General features: G+C 40.1%; 1 protein-coding gene across 1 annotated transcript in view; it reads left to right on the forward strand.

The window, feature by feature from the left end:
* Positions 1-7,004: 7,004 nt before the first annotated feature.
* Positions 7,005-19,489, forward strand: part of myo7ab (myosin VIIAb) — a gene marked incomplete at its 3' end in the record, with an annotated part of 29,140 nt that continues 16,655 nt past the window's right edge. The window contains exons 1-18 of the mRNA XM_079172194.1: positions 7,005-7,130; positions 8,741-8,893; positions 10,660-10,844; positions 11,389-11,510; positions 11,867-12,009; positions 12,140-12,253; positions 12,950-13,103; positions 13,300-13,376; positions 14,068-14,187; positions 14,486-14,628; positions 14,788-14,998; positions 15,178-15,313; positions 15,742-15,848; positions 16,101-16,142; positions 17,317-17,454; positions 17,692-17,850; positions 18,177-18,269; positions 18,952-19,046. Coding sequence (XP_079028320.1) covers positions 8,783-8,893; positions 10,660-10,844; positions 11,389-11,510; positions 11,867-12,009; positions 12,140-12,253; positions 12,950-13,103; positions 13,300-13,376; positions 14,068-14,187; positions 14,486-14,628; positions 14,788-14,998; positions 15,178-15,313; positions 15,742-15,848; positions 16,101-16,142; positions 17,317-17,454; positions 17,692-17,850; positions 18,177-18,269; positions 18,952-19,046 — 2,150 coding nt within the window. The 5' untranslated portion in view covers positions 7,005-7,130; positions 8,741-8,782. The remainder of the gene's footprint in view (positions 7,131-8,740; positions 8,894-10,659; positions 10,845-11,388; positions 11,511-11,866; positions 12,010-12,139; positions 12,254-12,949; positions 13,104-13,299; positions 13,377-14,067; positions 14,188-14,485; positions 14,629-14,787; positions 14,999-15,177; positions 15,314-15,741; positions 15,849-16,100; positions 16,143-17,316; positions 17,455-17,691; positions 17,851-18,176; positions 18,270-18,951; positions 19,047-19,489) is intronic.

Here is a 19,489-nt window from a genome sequence, read left to right on the forward strand (position 1 = left end):
GCCCAATGGCATCATTGTCGTTCAATAGAGGTGCTTTTCTGGACTTCCTGGAGTTCCAACAGAAATCATGGACCTTTAAATCATTTAATTATTCTTCCTTTGGGGCCAAAACTATTTCACATGTATGTAATACATGTGAAGTCTGAATGATGACTATTATAACAGAAAAAGAAAACTGTGATATTGAAGGAAAGAAGAAAAGAAAATATATATATAACAGCTGATCCCAAACCTTTGAACTGTTATGTACCACTAGAGATAAGTGAGGAGAAAATGTGTTTTTGTCTTGTAATTTCAGTGAGCCGACCCTTTTTAAATTTACTTAGCATGTGGTAACAACTTGGAAGTCGTGCCCTGGGTCAGCTCCCAGCTGGTCTCTGTATCCACCACCAACAGGCTCCACCTCCCAGCTAATCAGGATCAGCAGCCATGAATGAGAAGCAGCGAGCGAGCCTGGAGCCCCGTCACTGACCCGACATCAACCTGTAACTGGGCCGCAAACGCTGAACCACACACGGTACAGGCAGGCTGGGACCACGAGAGAACAAAAGACACCGAGAACAGGTGACCGGATTTTTAAACAAAGAAGGGGACTGACAGAAAAAATAGGAACTTATAGTCAGACTTCCTCAGCTGCTTCTCAACTCCTGCACCCTCTTCATAAACCATCCTGTCAACTCTGGGCCTCCTCACACCTTCCCAGAGAACACGGGACTGAAGAGACCAGGAGAAAGACGAGGGGACCTCACAAAGTGTGTTTAGAGGTAAGAGGGGCAGGTGAACGTCGAGGCCCAGGGCTTAACCTGCAACCAGGCCACAGTGCTGCTGCTGCTCGGCTGTAGCTTTAGGCCAAAGCCTCTTACTGCTCTCCGGCCTGTGCCAGCACTTAAAGGAGCCATTATGTACCCTTCAAGTGAATACAGTATGCTGCAGTGTGTGTGTGTGTGTGTGTGTGTGTGTGTGTGTGTGTGTGTGCACTGCATTACGTTTGAATGGTTTCTTAACTTCCAATTTAGATTCCAGTAGAGATTGCTTCTTGTCAGATAAGACAAACGTTTTTGTCCCTATGAGACAATTAATTAAAGAATAGCAGAATGGCAAAGAGAAGACAATAAGAGTAACATAATTGCTGCATTAAAAGATGTAAGTAGGAACTGTAAAAGTGGGGGGATAAGGAGACAGTAAAACATGATCAATATGACTAGATACAAGATAAAAGCAAGATCGCTTGACCAAAAACGACCCCCAGAACCTCCAAGAGCCCAAAGTAATGTTAGTAAATTCCTGGTTTGTCTTTGGCACAGTTTGTCTCTTTCTGGGGAGAGCGAGGCTAGCTGTTTCCCCCTATTCCCAGTCTTTATGCTGAGCTAAGCTAACCAACTGACACGACCGTGGTATCAATCTTGTCATTTAATTCTCGGCAAATAAGAACTCAAGACTAAAAGTAAGCAGTTACATGAATGTCAGATGTATTAGAGAGTGTGAGGGCCTTTTGCTGTACGTCACTTTATGTCTAAACAGAGGAAGAGACAGATATTCGGATAAAATACTATTAATAGCAAGTAGCCGACAATTGAGACGACAATAAGCCGACAATTGAGACGACAATAAGCACAACTGAATGGTGAAAAATGGACATTAAACAAGACTCAAAACCGCAATATCAGAACCAGCTATGAATGCATGGAAAACACGTGATTAGAAAATGCATTTCTCAAAACCATTTCCTGTCATCATGTAATGTTGCTAATAAAGATTTAAGTGATAAATAAATCCTTATCTGATAAGTATAGCTGTCTGATTAATGGAGTCATGAGAAGTAGTGAGGTAGAACAATAAAAGCACCACAAAATTGCTCTATGCAAAAATACTTTGATACATAATTAAGTTGCACTGAATTCTGCTTTAAGTTTTAATATTATACATTAAATATTAGTCTTCTGTGTTATCTTTTCCACAGACTGAACCACCAGAACTCGTTAAAGACATGGAAACATTAAACGTTCTCGGTCGACGATGAATGCTTCATGCCTCTCTCTCTCTTCGTGCCTCTGAATCGCTGCCATGTGAGTCACGAACGACACACACATATAGTACACATGCTTGTTAGCGTTCTAGGCCACACGCGCAGATTAGCAGCCGAGGCATTAGCAACATGGCTGTTTGGCCCTTACATGAAAATCTCTGAGCAGGTTAAGTTGAGGTCTCACGAGCTGTGACACGGAGGTTTTGAACTCTGAGGTCAAATAAAGCATTGATTATTTGGAGTTGTCCTAGTGTGACAGATATCAGTCAGTAAAATCCCTTGATTTCATATTTAATCTGTTAAACTGCTGAAGACTGCAGCGGTCATGGTAACCGCATTATCTACAACAATAGTGTCACAGTAGAAATTCTGCTAAAGACAACAGACAGAGAAGTGATGAAAAATCCCCAAATATGTTCTTATTTTGAAACCCATAACCTTGTTTTTAGCTACATTAGCCTCAGTCCTCTAATTTGGTCCAGACTGAAATACCTCAACAACTTTTGAATTGATTGCCATCAAATTTTGTTAAGACATAATAGTACCGGCCCTTTAAGTAAAACTCTGTCACAAGTTATAGTGCTGCATTAAAAAGATACTAAAACATTTGCATCAAAATATACATATTTAGTCATCTCAAGTTAGCTCAATCCTTAATAATATAATTATTTATTAGTCAAATAAATATAGTGGAGTAAAAGTATAAAATAGCATGAAATGGAAATACTCAAGTGAAGTACAAGAACCTCAACATTATATTTAAGTAGAGTACTTGAGTACATTTACATAGTTACATTCCACCACTGGAAACCAAAGCTTTATGCAACAAAATGACTTAAACCTGACTGTGACAGGTCGGGTATCAGAGCTCGACAAACTCCAGCAAAGAGTTGTCAAGTCAAGGATTTGAATATTTCTCTTGATACATACTTCTGTATTCTGTTTGCGAGAATTTCACAGAAATTATAATGTAGCTGTTGTAAAGAAATGTATTTATCTCTCTTTGCATTTCACGTGACCCTACATGGGGCTCTTAAGGTTAGGAAACTGCGTTTGTATCCTCAACAAGGGATTTAAGAACAATCGCTCAGTTGTGCAATCTGTTGATTCCAACGTAATAACGAGATGGTCGGAGCGGTGACTGAGTTTTAGCTTGTGGTTTGTCACTTTCACAGTTTTATAGGCGTGGGACTTTGACAGCAAAATAAGTTATTGTGAAGTTTAGGCTAATTGTGTGTGTGTGCGTTAATAGTTTGCATACTTTCCACTCCGTACATTTGGGTTTGTGAGGGGTTGTGAACACAGGGAGGGCCACTCTGTAAAGTACAGATCTATAGGTCTGTGTTTGGGACGGTTGCCAGATTGGCACCCTGCAGTTCTGGATGAAAGGAACCACAGCTCAGCTTATGTCTTGGCTTTAGCTGAGCACGTTGTGACTGGCTGCATATGGATGAACTTGACTATACATTAACTGCATGCTGTATATCTGCACTGCTGCTCTCCAAAAGGTGCACCTGTTCAAGATGAATCTGTGGATTATTTTTTACATGTAAAATGTGTCTTGAATCCAGATTTCTTTGATTTGTTTGTGTGGCACATCCAACTAAATGTTAATCTACTTATTGGACCACTAATGGATCATTTATACACGTATCCCCTCCCCTCGTGGCATCTCCATCTCGCATACAGTCTGGGTTTGTTTTTTTAGTCACACAAGCTATTTGTGTTGCCAAGTTGTTTGTATTTTGTTAAAGGGATTAGCTGGGAAAGGGTCACCTCAGTTCCCTTTCAGCTCTCATCCAAATCATACAGTTCTGTTTTATATAGTTCATTCAAACTGCTCTATTTGGCTCATTATAGCTCCAAAGTGGGCTCTGTTTTACCCAATCATGGACTGTAGCAGTTCCTTTCTGTTTTAACTTTACTATAAAATGTTAGTTTCAAGTATGCTATGTTTATAACTGCAAGATGTCACAGTGTAAAGAAAAGCACTTCTCCTACTTTGCTTTACGAAGATAACTGGAATCAAAAACGCCGTTGTAAACTGTGTACAGTACTGCAGCTTCGTCACTGTGAGGGTAACAAAGGAAAGACCGCTCAGTGGGGGAGAAAATGATTCAGCAGTCATAACTGTAACAACTATGGCTTGTCCTTAAGCAATGGGCTTAGCCCCAGGAATCCAAGTAAGCCTTTAACATCCCCCACCGGACCCTTTATAACCCCAACCCCCCCCCTTTGCTTCTCTGGTCTCCTATACCCTGCTAAACCACATGGCTGATTATCTCTGCTCAAACCCTGCTATGTCTGATATTCTAATATAACTGTGTGGTATGAACTTAACATGTTTTTTTTTGTGTTGCCTGTTCATAGCCAGTCCTACCCATTAAGGGATATACGCAGTTGCTTGGGGGGTTCTTTTACAAATACAATCTGTAGAAGCTGTTTTTTCTTTCAGTCTGATGATGCTTGTGACTTGTCTCCTTTGCAGAGCCCACACATGGTGACTTCTGATGTCCTGGTATCATCCTGAGGCTGAACCATGGTCATTCTGCAGCAGGTCAGTCATGTTGGGTGGAAACGGCTCGATGTCTGCTGAGGAGCTGCTTTCATCTCAAACCCTGTTATTCTTTTCCCCATCTCATCTACAGTCCTTCTGCTGGAGGAATGAAGTACTTTATTAATCTCAGCAGGAAATTTAAAAAAAATATAAGCAATGCTTATCAAATAATCTGCCAAAAAACTATACGATACTTCTAACAATATACAATACTGACCAAACAATATCTTAAAGAAAAAGTAGGGGAACTTTACTGTTCAAATGTTCATGTGTAACAAAGTGCAAGTAGTGCAAAATGAAATGCAAATTATGCTGTAGAAAATTGTAGTGTAGTTATGGAGGAGAAAAATGTGCTAAATTCAACATTCTCAGCATTAATAAAGCAGCAGACATCTATTAGCCATGTAAAGATGTAATGAAGTCACTCTCCCTCTGTGTGTTTCCGAGCTTCTCCGTTCTTTGTTTACATAGACGGGCCGGCTGTGCATGCTTTTAGTGCATGTTTGTGCATGTGAGCACACACGGCTGCTGCTCTGCATTGCACTCATGCAGCGGTTGCAGCTGAAAACACTTTTTGCCAATGTATGCACCGTTAGCGCCGTTAGCTGTGAGCCCGATCTCGTTTATAGCACCTTGCTACAGTTTACAGTGGACCACTTTAAAAATCCCGGTAAGTTTTTAAACAAAAACAAAAATCTACAAAAGCAGGTTTCTCGTTTCTATCTGACTACCGTGGAGTTTGTGGACTGAAATGACAGTAGTTGCTTTCAGATTATATCAGCTGTAGCAAGCTGGAAAAGCTGATTCTGTTTAAAACCAATATACAATCGATCGCTGTATAAATGCTATAATGCTAAAGATGAGGCTAAAGCTGTAAGTCAGTATCCTCATTGGCGGATGATCCATAGAAAACGTGAAAATATAGGAGCAGCATTGTTTGTGTATTGCAGGGTAAAGCTGCATAGTTAAAGAACAGTATTATAAATATATATTTTTGTCACTTGGGTGATTTGGCTGCTAACTATAGAAAAACAAACCTGGAACGACACACAGAGCAGCATTTTGAGGGTTTTATAGCCTGTTTTACAGCCTGTTTCATGAGTGTTGAAGGACGGCAGGAAGTTGCTTCTTTCCGGGCTGCTAAACTCACTAAATCACCTTTTGTAGGTGACACTGTTAATGAAAGCTTTCTTAAAACCCAGATAAGCATATATTCAATTATAATATCTGTAAAAGATTAGATGGCACCTGATATATAAATGAGATTGTTGCAACAGCAAAATCAGATACAGCAAATAAGAATATAATGGATTAATTATAAAGCAACATTAGGCTGTAAATCCTTATGCAAATGTTAAAGGGTCAATACACCCGACTAAAGAAAAGTCGTATGTTCTCACTAACTTACTGGTGATAAGTGTTTGGGACTGTCTATTTGCAGTCTGGTGAGAGTAGTCACACGGCAGCTATTCAGCTAATTACCCATAGCTCCTTATCCCATGTCTCTACCATGTTCAATTTCAAGCTATCCATCAACTTTGAGAATCAAAGGTTAAAAGCATTCATCCAACGCATAATTTTATTGAAATGAAACTGTCAGACTGTGATTCAGACTTTCTTGCTTCCAGTTTCTCTCAAAGTCAGCTTGTTTTTTTTTTAAAACACGCTTTCTCGACTTCATTCACCAACTTTTTCACTTGTTTTGGGAAATACGTGAACATGTTCACAGTAAACTGGTTCTCAAAGGGGCATCATCTATGAGTTATCTGGTAGTTATTGCTACAGTATAAACAAATTGGACTGCTGCATAAAATAAGATTATCAGCTGCTCCCCTCTAACTTAAGACCTCTATCGAGCCCTATGGTCGGTCAGGGGTTGTGTCACATCCATACTGGGCTGAAGTAGTCAGATTTAAGCCTTTTTCAGACTTAATCCTCCCATTCAGGGAGTTAGCAGCTGAACAAGTAGCTATTCTGGGTGCGTGGTGCAACTTTGATATCAATTATTCAACACACAAAATGTAATAATCACAGGCACAAAAACCTGGTATCACATAACAACTAGCTCACACTCACCTCTGGCTGCTGTGAAAGCTTGTTGGTAGTTATTCTTTTGGCAGTTTGATGGGCCTCCACACCTGTGTTACACTAACACACACGTTTGTATTATTATCTCTACATGCACATATTCTTAATACTTTTAACTTTTACATTCCATTCCAGCTCTTTTCATTTTTAAAACAGACATATATTACTATATTTCATATTGTATTTTATTCTATTTTCTATTTCTGTTTTTGACTTTTTTAGAAACTATTCCTTGTATGTGATAACCAACTTGGCACCTTTTCTTTTTTATTTCCTCTTTTAAATGTAACTCTGGGTGAAATCCTCCATTTTTAACCGGAGCTGTGTTCTTTAATAATAATCCAGGGGGACTATGTGTGGTTGGACCTTAAAACGGGCCGAGAGTTCGACGTCCCCGTGGGAGCCGTGGTCAAACTGTGCGACTCTGGACAGATCCAGGTTCTGGACGATGAAGGGAGGGTAAGGCAACACATTGACTGTTGTGTACTTCAGAATGGATACTGTATTATGATTGTTTGTTCTCATGCTGATTGTATTGGTTGAATCAGGAAAGAGTCACAGTGGTGGTTTATGAGGCTTGTTTAAGGAAGATTCTTTAGATTTTATTTCAACTTCTGTCTTATTTTCGTAGCTTTGTTCATCACCTTTATCAGTAATAATAACATTATACCCGTTAAGTTAATTGCTGAGATCTAGGAGTGTTGCATCATGGCTGAAAAGAAGTCAAACTGGGCGAGAAACACTATCAGACAAACCAACTGGTTGGCCAAAGTTATTAAGTAGAGAAAACAAAGGCAAATGGTTAAATTGTACCCGAAACTTGGCATAACTTTGCATGAATCTATTTTTAGTCCACAAGTCCCAAAATATTGAGTTCTGGAGTTCCTTTGAATTATAGAGGGATAAGACCGTGTTCATAGACTCTATTCAAGTATTCTTAATGATCGACTGTATTGTTATTTGGAATCATCAGGTCTGCTGGTCGACAAAGAAAATGGCATTTTAAAGAATGGAGCTTGTATTGACCACATGTATTCTTTATCTGCTGCAGTTCATGCTAGAAAGCACAAGAAGGGAGGCCTACTTTTAATTGTGTCATAGATTTTCAGAAAGCTTTTGATTGCATAAACCATGACCTTCTCATCTTGGCAATGAAGCGTCTCACTACACATTGTAATGATGAGAAATGGGGCTGAGCGATGATAATTTATCATCTTTCAATCGTGACGAAATCATATATTGTGATACACAATTACATTGTCTAAATTATAATAAACCGACAGTTTGGGGAAAAATTGGACCATTCGCCTTTGTTTTCTCTTCTTAATAAGTTTGGTTAACCAGTTGGCTTGTTTGCAATCCGTCGGATCGTCTGAATGCTGATGATTGTTTTATACCTGGGGGTCCCGGCCCCCACTAGGGGTGGCCAAAGTATTATGGGGGATCCCCAAGCCTTCATGATTGTAAGGGGTGTAAGACAACTTGTTTAAAAAATATTCAGTTGCCCTACATTTAGCTCAGTATTTTTTTCATTTCTTTAAACAAAACTTAGCAATATTGTTCTTTTAAAAGTTTGGATTATTATTTAAGATGTAAATGGGATAAGGGCATGGTGAAGACCTGAACACAAAGCAATATTCACAGAGCCTTCTCTCTGCTAAACAGCCTCGTTCTGCATTAGAAAAACAACCAAAGGAGCTAAAAGAACAATGGCGTCAGGTAGAAGAAAAACAATGATTAAGTCAAAAAAGAAGCCGATTAAGTGCGTATGATTGTTAAAAATCCATAATACAGACAGCTAATTGTATTAAAAGTTCCTAAAAATACCAGAAAAACTCAACTCTGATGCAATAATCACAGGAAACAATCTGCTCAAAATGTACCCAAATCGTTTTACACAAACGTTTAGTTCACTCTTTGGGTTAATTTGTACAGCTTATCAGTTGTTCTGTACTATTATTGTTCTGCATTGACTAAAATATGAAATATCCTTGAAAACATGTCACTTAGTCAGGGGTCGTCAGTTCAATTCAATGATAAAAAAAAATCTTCTTTCCTCTCTCTCGCAGGAACACTGGATCTCCCCTCAGAATGCCACCAACATCAAGCCCATGCACCCGACCTCCATCCACGGGGTGGAGGACATGATCCGCCTGGGCGACCTCAACGAAGCTGGCATCCTCCGCAACCTGCTCATCCGCTACAATGAACGCGTCATCTACGTTAGTACCCCTTTGTTTGCTCCTAAAGAGTACACAGATATCAACAGTCAGAGCGCTTCGTTTCACTCACATGGAGGGAGTAACATGGAAATTGGCCACAGCCCAGTGAAGTTCTTACTCGGGTTAAGCTGTTTACTTGTTCCTTCAATACCCTGCAGATGAGTTTACTTGTTGCTATAAATAAAGCAATAAACAGAATGTCCCGACTTTGCTCTGTGACCGAGAACTACGGGTTTGTTTTTAAAGGTGATAGAAAGAAGCGCATTACTTTTACCAAATAAAAACTAATTGGAGACCTTATCTCCTAATTGTTTTAGATGTTCCACATGTATTAACCCCAAATCAGGTTACTTTGGGAACAGGAAGAGAATTTTCTCTTCTTCTCACCCAAACTGAGCTGATCTGTGGCCCGCTGCTCCTGGTCACACCTGTTAAGGGGCTTTATTAATAGACCAAGCAGGCTTAAATAAGTTTATGATGGTTATATCGTCTATTAGTTGGTGCTTATCAGCTCAGTTGTGCCAAGAGGGGAAAGCTCCTAAAAACATGACATTTGTTTTGTATTCCTTTTGAGAGTGCGTCCCAGTTAGTTCTGTAATAGTTGTTGTTCTCTCTCTCTCCATGTAGACAAATTGTGGTGGAAGGGTGAGTATGAAGTTGAAATAGAAAAATTGGTGTGACGAAACAAAAAGAGCTAACCCGCCTCTGCGATGCCACATCCCCCGAACATATTTTCTTTTCCATATTTTCTATATTTAACATGTAACTGCTGTAACTCTGGGTGGTGAGAGCAGCCACGGATCAGATTTTAATTTTTAATTTTAAATTTAATTATCTCAAGATCATGAAGTTTATTGTTGTAGCACATTTTATACACAAAGGTGCTTCAACTCAAGTTTACACACAAGTAAAATCAAGAAATTATTGAAATGCAACTTTTAAAGACATTTAAAATTAAACATTCAGTAAAGAAAAGTAGTAGAAAACATAATGTTTTAACTAGTTAAAGCCAGGGAGAGAGGTGTTTTATTGAGGTTTGTTGCAGCTCTGTGGTGCAAAGAAAGTAAATGCATCTTTATGTTTAGTTTAGCGTAATGCTACCATATGACAGAGATGGTTTAGTAAATGATAAAAAACAGATTTATAGACAAGCAGAGTTAGACGAGAAGGTCGATAAAACTCTAATAAAGACAGAATTTTCAGTGATGATCTTAATTTTAACCTGATAAAAGTTTAATTCATGGCTTTTCTTGGTTTCCATGTGTTACTGTGCATCTTTTTGCTTGTGTTATTAATGCCTGACTTTAATTCTTGCTTGTGTACTCACTCATTTTTGCTCTGGCTTTTAAAGCATTTTGAAACACATTTGGATGAATGTAGCTCTGATAATTAATCACTGCAATGCTTTTAGAAAGTTTAAATTTGCTACAAGAAATGCAGTTTCATGTGATTAACGCAATGAACTCTTGACGGGCGAATTCGCCGCTAAACCTGCAGAAATAATAAAAAAACAACAACATGCAATTCTCAAAGCATTGCAAAAACCTTCCAATCCACAAAGATCAGCGCTGACAGCCACATACCGTTACAGTGAAATGAATAGTGTCTTCAGAGAGTTGGGGTTAAGTGAAGCACATTTTTAAGGATCATCACAGCCAGACTTTCCTTGAGTTTGTAAAAGTATGAGATATTCTCTCTCTCTCTAAAATGCTTGATTAATAAATTCTTTCATAACATACGCTCTTCTGCTTTTTGGGTTCCCACAGACGTATACCGGCTCAATCCTGGTAGCAGCCAATCCTTACCAGCTGCTACCCATCTACACTCCAGACCAGATCCGCCTCTACACCAATAGGAAGATAGGCGAGATGCCGCCGCACATATTCGCCATAGCAGACAACTGCTACTTCAACATGCAGCGGAACAACAAGGACCAGTGTTGCATCATCAGGTGTGTGAACTGAAGAACGTGCAGTTAAGATGGGCTCAAAGAGAAGCACATATACGACATTCATATACACGTTAAACAACATGACGGTTAAAAATGCTGTTTAAACACAACATGACATATTAAAATGTATGTATAGTTTCCTTGATACAAATAATTGATATGTGCTGCAAAGAGTTTTGTCATTTTTCTTTCATTGATAGTCAACTCCTGCATTTTTTTAATATAATAACCCAACTTGATTTATTGTTGAGAGATAGATCAGAGGAACGATTCCAACCTCATGTCTGTTCGCTAAATACAGTATAAAGCTGCAGCCAGTTAGCTTAGCTTAACTGCCCACCTGTCTCTGTCCAAAGGTAACAAAATGCACCCAACAGCATCTCTAAAGCCTATTAATTAAAGCCTGGTAAAGACATTAGAGCGGTTTCGTTCTACTCATCTAGCTGCCTGCAAAAAAGCGAATAAGTGTTGTCCCCAAAATGTTGTATTTTGGGAAAGAGTGTGTCTGTGTTGTACGAGTGTAACGGTCCTCTCTGTGTGACAGCGGTGAGTCTGGAGCTGGGAAAACAGAGAGCACAAAGCTGATTCTGCAGTTCCTCGCTGCCATCAGCGGACAACACTCCTGGATAGAGCAGCAAGTCCTGGAGGCCACGCCCATCCTCGAGGGTCAGACAGTCGTTGTGTTTCTTACACTCAATTGTAAATTCACACACATGCCACATCCAGCTGTTCTGGAGCTTTCGATCGTATCAAATGATCTTCTGCAGCAGGTGGAGTTTGCACAGTTTGCATGGATTTGTTGAATTTAATTATTTTCCCTTTTTAGGAATGAACTTTGAACTTTTAGATGTTAAATGTAATCCGTTTTTTGCGGCCTCATTCCTCTGCAGTTGTGCTATTCGTTAAGCTACATCAGTACCGCTGTACACTGTCAGACTCCACTGTTACCCAGCTCTCTCTATGTTTCTGTGCTATTTTTCCACCGTCACCTCACTCACCGTGTGATTTGTCAATCCATTCAGCCTTTGGCAATGCCAAGACCATTCGTAATGACAACTCCAGTCGCTTCGGGAAGTATATCGATATCCATTTCAACAAGCGAGGGGCGATTGAAGGAGCCAAGATAGAGCAGTACCTGTTGGAGAAGTCTCGTGTGTGTCGACAGGTGAGACGCCGGATCGTAGTTTAAGATCAGACACATCCTCCGTGTCAATAAAGAAAGACAGTCATAACTTCAGGTCTTTTCAGTTAAGCTTTGTCTACTTTTCTCACGCTCTCCCCCTCGTCTCCTCCAGGCTCCAGACGAGAGGAACTACCACGTTTTTTACTGCATGCTGAAGGGGATGGCTCCGGATATGAAGGCCAAGCTGGGCCTGGGCCTCGCCACAGACTACTCCTACCTCACCATGGTGAGTCTACGGCTGTGTGAGAGACAATTCGTACTGTAGATCTGTGTACTGACACATATACTGTATAAGGTCATTATCGAGCTTTTATTACTACCGGTTACACACATACGTATATTACAACACATGTACAAAATACATATAGATCTGATCAATACCGACCAGATAGCATGTTGTCTTTATTGTAAATAGTGAATATACTGGTGAACATCATATCTTTCTCATGGGTGGATTATGACATGCAAAAGGCCCTCCACCTCCTACATAGGAGCAAGACACACTAAGTTAACGCGCTCATTTTGGAAATAAATTCAGAATGAGAGTAGACAAATGATCTTTAAATTTAAATACATTTAATGTAATAATATTCACTGCCGAAAACAATTATAAAGGATAGAATTAACTTGGTTAAACAACTAATTGTTTCAGCTTTGAAAGGGTGAGATTTATGCTTTATTTTAAAGTATATATGTTGGTTTATACAATAAGACAAAATGCTTCAGGGATGAGCTGGAAAATGAACATCAGTTACATGAACATTAATTAAAAGAGAGCATCGCACAGCGGCTTCCTGGACCTTTTCAATAGTACACATCCAAACAGAGACAACTAATAAACCAACTTGCTGTTCAACAAGCCACTCCACTAGTGTGTCTAATAAAGAAAACAATAAAGATCTCTGTGTGTTTTACCTTGCAGGGTAAATGTACAGCGTGTGACGGTCGAGACGACCTGAGCGATTACTCCAGCATCCTGTCGGCCATGAAGGTCCTCATGTTCACTGAGACGGAGAACTGGGAGATTTTCAAACTGCTGGCTGCCATCCTGCACATGGGCAACCTGCGCTTTGAGGGTAAGATGAGCGGCACGCTTACACTTTTCTTATAAGGTTCCACCTTTGCTGACAGTGTCAGAGAAATGATGGAGATGATGTGTCAGATTGCATAATATTGAGAGGTGTTTCTAATATTGTGTCGCATAGTATAAATACATAATGCACGTGAGAACAGAGCTGTGATGAAAACGATGATCTTTTTGTTTTTCCTCAGCTCGTACGTATGACAACCTGGACGCCTGTGTGGTTGTGAGATCTCCCGACCTGATTACTGCTGCTTCACTCATGGAGGTGTGTGTGTGTGTGTGTGTGTGTGTGTGTGTGTGTGTGTGTGTGTGTGTGTGTGTGTGTGTGTGTGTGTGTGTGTGTGTGTGTGTGTGTGTGTGTGTGTGTGTGTGTGTGTGTGTGTGTGTGTGTGTGTGTGTGTGTGTGTGTGTGTGTGTGTGTGTGTGTGTGTGTGTGTGTATTACAAACAGTGATGGAGGAAATATTCAGATCCTTTATTTAAGTAAAAGTACTAATAACACACTGTAGTAAACTCCCCTGTCACTAGGGATGGGTATCGTTAGGATTGTATTGCTAATAGAGCTCTTATCAATACTGTTTGTCGGTTTGGTTCTTTATCGATACTCTCATTGGTTCTTTATGATTATTTTGTGAGAAAGAAAAGACTCGACATTGCTTTATTATTGTTGTATGTTAACAAATAGTCCTTCTTGCAGTACAAAAAGTTCCAAAATCTTTGAAATACATTTGCAGCTACACAAGTATCTATGTGATGAGCTTTCATTTATCAGACTATTCTTGTCTTGGCTGCTCGACAAACAGTCAAAAACTGCATTTCTGACCTTATCAATACTAATGTAGAACCAAGCATGTTTGGTGTTCTGCCTTAAACTAGAGATGCACATTGTGAAGCTGCTTTAAATCGAACTCCGTTTTCACTCATTTCTCTTCCGTTAATTGTTGTGCTCTGCTGTAGGTGGACCCTAAGGACGTGATGGTGTGTTTGACCACACGCACCCTGATCACTCGTGGGGAAAGTGTCGCCACGCCTCTCAGTGTGGATAAAGGCCTGGATGTCAGGGACGCCTTTGTCAAGGTACCAATCTGAAATCTCTCATCTGAAACAACCAACATCTGTCTAACTTTGACAAAATCACTCATAGTTAGACGCTTATTGAGAAAAAAAGCTTTTCGTCGTCTTTGAAGAAGAATTTAACAGCAGCTGACATTCTCATTTATTGCTGACCTCCGGTGGTTAAACGTCTCACTTTGTTTCAGTGACGTGGATGTGTCGATCTACAAAATATGCACGTCATGATGAAAATAAGCCTATAAAATCCCATGAAACAAAAATAACAAATATAAACAGAGTTTTCTTACTGACCACCTTCCAGGGGATCTACGGGCGGCTGTTTATCTGGATTGTGGATAAGATCAATGCTGCCATATACAGACCGCCATCCTGCGAGAGCAACATCGTGCGCAGGTCGATCGGGTTGCTGGACATCTTTGGTTTTGAGAACTTCATCGTCAACAGGTGCTACATACTGGGTCATTTGATTAGAAACCATCATTATTGATCCATTCATCTGACATAGGAAAATCTAGTTTGAACCCTAGTTTATGTCGTCAAAAAAATATTGTTTCCACCAATTTAATGCTGTACTTTCTCTCCTCCGATTTGCCTTCCCTGTAGTTTCGAACAGCTGTGCATCAACTTTGCCAACGAGAACCTGCAGCAGTTCTTTGTTCGCCACGTCTTCAAACTGGAGCAGGAGGAGTACAACCTGGAGGACATCAGCTGGCAGCACATCGAGTTCACAGACAACCAGGACGCGCTGGACATGATTGCCAACAAACCCATGAACATCATCTCCCTCATTGATGAAGAGAGCAAGTTCCCGAAGGTGAACAGAGAGAGTTACACCAGTCTATAGGTTCAGTGATATATTAGCTAGTTTTTGGGCCTTTATACAAGATTATTTGAAGTGTCAACCATCTTTGTAGCCACAATTCAGTGACAGAAGTCGACAGATTTATTTAGCTTTTCTTCATAGTTGATGCCTGCTTCTTTGTCTTTTGTCAGGGAACTGATGCTACGATGCTCTACAAGCTCAACTCACAGCACAAGCTCAACTCCAACTACATCCCTCCTAAGAACAGCTACGCAACCCAGTTTGGTATCCAACACTTTGCTGGAGTGGTGCATTATGAGACCAGAGGTGCGTTCTGTTTCATCCATTTTGCAGCATTATGTCACGTTTTTATGTTTTGTTTTTTTGTGCTCCTTCTTCTCTCGCTCCTCTCTTGTTTGTGTTGGGTTGTGTTGCAATTTGAGAGGATTCTGGTCAGATTAAAGGTCAGATGGGATGAGAGAAGCAGAACCATCCAAAATGTGGTCGAACTGAACAAATCATAATAGAGAGAGAGAGAGAGAGAGAGAGAGAGAGAGAGAGACAGAGAGTCATAGAAAACACCTTTGGCAGATAATGAGACCCTACCTGACATTAATAGTATAATTTGGACCCGGTTCGATTCGGGGGCCAGCAGTGAAGGAAAGTAACTTTTACTGATAACAGAGTATTTTCAGCGTGTGGTATAAGTATTTTAACTTTAACGGATTACTTTTCTCTCTCGGTCTTCCCTCCAGGCTTCCTTGAGAAAAACCGAGACAGCCTCCACACCGACATCATCCAGCTCGTCCACTCGTCCAAGAACAAGTTCATCAAGCAGATCTTCCAGTCTGATGTGGCCATGGTGAGACCGACAAAATACTGTAACACCACTACATTTTTTCCTGCATGAATACTTGTAATGGTGCACTAATATTTTTCACCTCCTTTTTGACTGTTGTTATGACTTTAAAGGCGTTTGCTGTCTTCAAGTGATAATGACGTTCTTCCCTTCAGCGTTTTCTCCTCCCGGTGTTGGCTTTTAACTAATGGCGCACCTCCTCCTCTCTTTCTGCTGTCTCTTCTCTGTGTCCTCTTTCTTCTCCTCTCACATCAGTTTCTGTGTGGCTATCAGCAGCCCAGCACCCCTGCTCCCAAGGTAATCAACGGCCTTTAGCGACATGTGGTCACTCAAAAACCCCTGTGTGTGTTCATGTAGAATAGAAACCCGTGAATCCAGAGCTTGCCCCTCATTCCTCAAGCTCGTCTTTTTATCCGACAGGTCTGCAGGTTGTTGTAGCAGAAACCAGAGAGAAAAGTGTTTATTTGATAAAAAAACGAAGCATTAAGTTAATGAGGTAAATAACCAGAAAACTCTCTGACACACACATCAAGCGTTTCAGAAAGCAATTATTGCTTTTTGACAGGACAATTTGAGAGACTTCCAGAGAACTGAGGGGCTTTTCAAACTTATCGTGTTTTCTGTTTGGCTTCGCTGGAGCTTTTGAATTTCAATGAAGACAACTGTCAGAGGTTTTGTCTTGTTTCCTGTTTCATTCGTTTGTTGTGTTCAGTAGTAATAATGTGTGTGAGCGTCCCGTGTTTATGTTGTGTACCACTGTGTTTAAAATGTGTCTAGTGTTTATTCACATGCTGCAAACCAATAAACAAAATGTCACATAAATGACAGAAATCTGGATTGTCTCTAAAACAGCAAAGATAGAAAAATGAAAGGAGCGAGTTTAAATGGATTTCACTCGGCGCCGTTGACAGGCCAGTGAGACTTGTTCTGTATTGGATCAGTGGTCAAATAAAAGAGCAAACAGGGTAATAGGGGAAGGAAACTGATAACAGAAACTAGACAGCTTTGAACTGATTCGATTTAAAGGTGAAGTTCACTGTGACCTCACATGCATCCCATTCTCGTGAACATATACTATAATGAAGTGGTAACAGTTTGCACTGACGCGGATGTAAACTGCAGCAATTTGTATGTGCATTGAAAAATATGAGTCATCAATATATAAATCACAAAATACATTTGTGATTCCTGTTTCATGTATATTGAGCCTGAACTGACTAAACTGAAGATTTTGTCAAAAAATGGATAAAAGGAAAAAAAATGAAGGTTAACAGTCAAATGTTGTCTCATAAAGATATATTTTAGTGGCATGATCGAGGTTAAAAACTACATATAGTATCCTAATTATATCCAAGGATACTATATCCAAAATATCCTTGACCAAGTGCCTATTTGGGTTGGTTGTAAATCAGAATGTTTTGATATCTGGCTGTAGACACATAGTTTGATGTATCTCCATGTGTGTTTGCAGGGCGCTGAGACGAGGAAACGCTCTCCAACTCTGAGCAGTCAGTTCAAGCGTTCCCTGGAGATGCTGATGAGGACGCTCAGCGTGTGTCAGCCGTTCTTCGTCCGCTGTATAAAACCGAATGAGCTCAAAAAACCTATGGTGAGCATATGCAAGACAAAATACAGGACTTCCCCTGTTTTTAGCAGACTCAACAAGAAAGCAATGAGAGTATTTCCCAAAAAATGTTACTCTTTCGGCAATAATAAAATGGTTCAACACCTGTACAGGTACATTAAGCTGCTTTTTACTTCAGCTTTTGTACACTTTCACTATGTCCTCTGAAGTGTTGATGCTCTTGAAATCTCTGTTCTTAATCCTCTCTGTTGTTTTTTTCAGTTATTTGACAGAGAGCTGTGTATTCGGCAGCTGCGATACTCCGGCATGATGGAGACCATCAGAATACGGCGGGCCGGCTATCCCATCAGATACACCTTTGGGGAGTTTGTGGACCGTTACCGAGTCCTCATGCCTGGTGTCAAACCTGCTCACATACAGGTCAGCAACAAATGTTTTGTAAATGGAAAATAACTTTTGCTTTTTGTCCTTAATTAAGATATTCCTGGTTTGATATCACAAAATAACGTATGCAGACCTCAAGTACACGAGTACAGTTGGACTGTTCGAATCCGATTACCAGCCAAGCAGTATTATTCACGCTGTATGTGTTGGATGTGATGCATTTGTTTGATAAATATCTACTATAGAATAGCTGTCGAATGATTGTAATGCAATTTCACGCAGTTTCTACGGAGCCCTTCGTCTTTAAAAGACTCTTTCTGGTCCAGAAGTCCTCACTTTGACGTTGTTCTCGCTCCTTCCAGGACGACCTACGAGGGACGTGTCAGCAGATCGTCCAGGCCCGGCTGGGGAAGCATGATGACTGGCAGATCGGAAAGACCAAGATTTTCCTAAAGGTTATTGTTTTTGTGCATGAGTAAACGTTGTGAAGGCTTGAGTTGTCTTTGGTGTTCCTGCAGCATCTTGACTCTGAATCCCCATCAGTGCTCTTGTTTTGAGCCAAAGTCGAAAAGAAGAAGCAAATCTTGAAAATATGCGTCTCTATATACACACAGTGTGTATCCAAGCGTTTACTTTACTTCGGTTTGATCCAGATTTGGTTTGTTGGGAGTTATGTATTGACAATTAAAGGACTATGACAACACTATTAGTCAACTCATTTACATTTAAAGGACGGCGATATTCTATATTTTAGTTTTGTCATCTAATCAAATGAACAAATCAAAAAGTTCGGCTGACTTACCTTTTCTGTTCGGCTCCGTCCCAACCTCATTCATTCCTACTGAAGAAACGAACCTTTAAAAACAGCTCATGGTTATCAGGGTTGGATCAACCAAATTACAACAAATAGTACTGTGCCCTGTTGCCACTATATCTTCCAAATTCTCTCTTTCTTACTTCATTTGAGATATTTTGATAACAGAACAATGTGTTGAGGAATATGCTCCATGTATGTGATTTTCAAAGCACAAGGCCTCAACAACCCAAAGACAAATTGCAGGAGTCACTTTAAAGGGATAGTCGTGTGAAGAGGGGTTGCATGAGGCACTTATTTTGTCTCTGCGTGTCTGTTGTCAGGACCACCACGACATGCAGCTGGAGATCGAGAGGGACCAGGGCATTACTGACAAAGTCATCCTCATCCAGAAGGCTGTGCGTGGACGTATAGAGAGGTGACGGACCTTCTAGGACAGAGCTTGATACACAACTACAAAAAACATTATATATATATATATACTTTTATACATGATTTTTGTGGATTAATATTACTGCTGTTTTAATGTGGATGTTGCATTTTAGTGCTTTAACTCCTTTTGTTTACTGTTGGGTAGTTTAATCTACAGAAATGCATCATATTCAATAAGATCATCATTTGTTTGTAGCGTCGCCGTCCCATGTGAGGACCACGTATCGCTCAGATAAACAGCCCTGTTTTCAGCTTTGTGACGATGCATTCACCAGCTGATCCAAGAGGCTTTTTGAGTAGTTTATTTATCTGAAGAAGTAGGGAACTTTTCTCAACTCATAAAAGAACACTTCATCCTCCTTCATCCAGTTTATTACAAACAGTCAACATCAAGACATCTGGAGGTACGAGATTTACTGAACAGTTGCA

Source organism: Pholis gunnellus (assembly GCF_910591455.1).
Source record: "Pholis gunnellus genome assembly, chromosome: 13".
Lineage (NCBI taxonomy): Eukaryota > Metazoa > Chordata > Actinopteri > Perciformes > Pholidae > Pholis > Pholis gunnellus.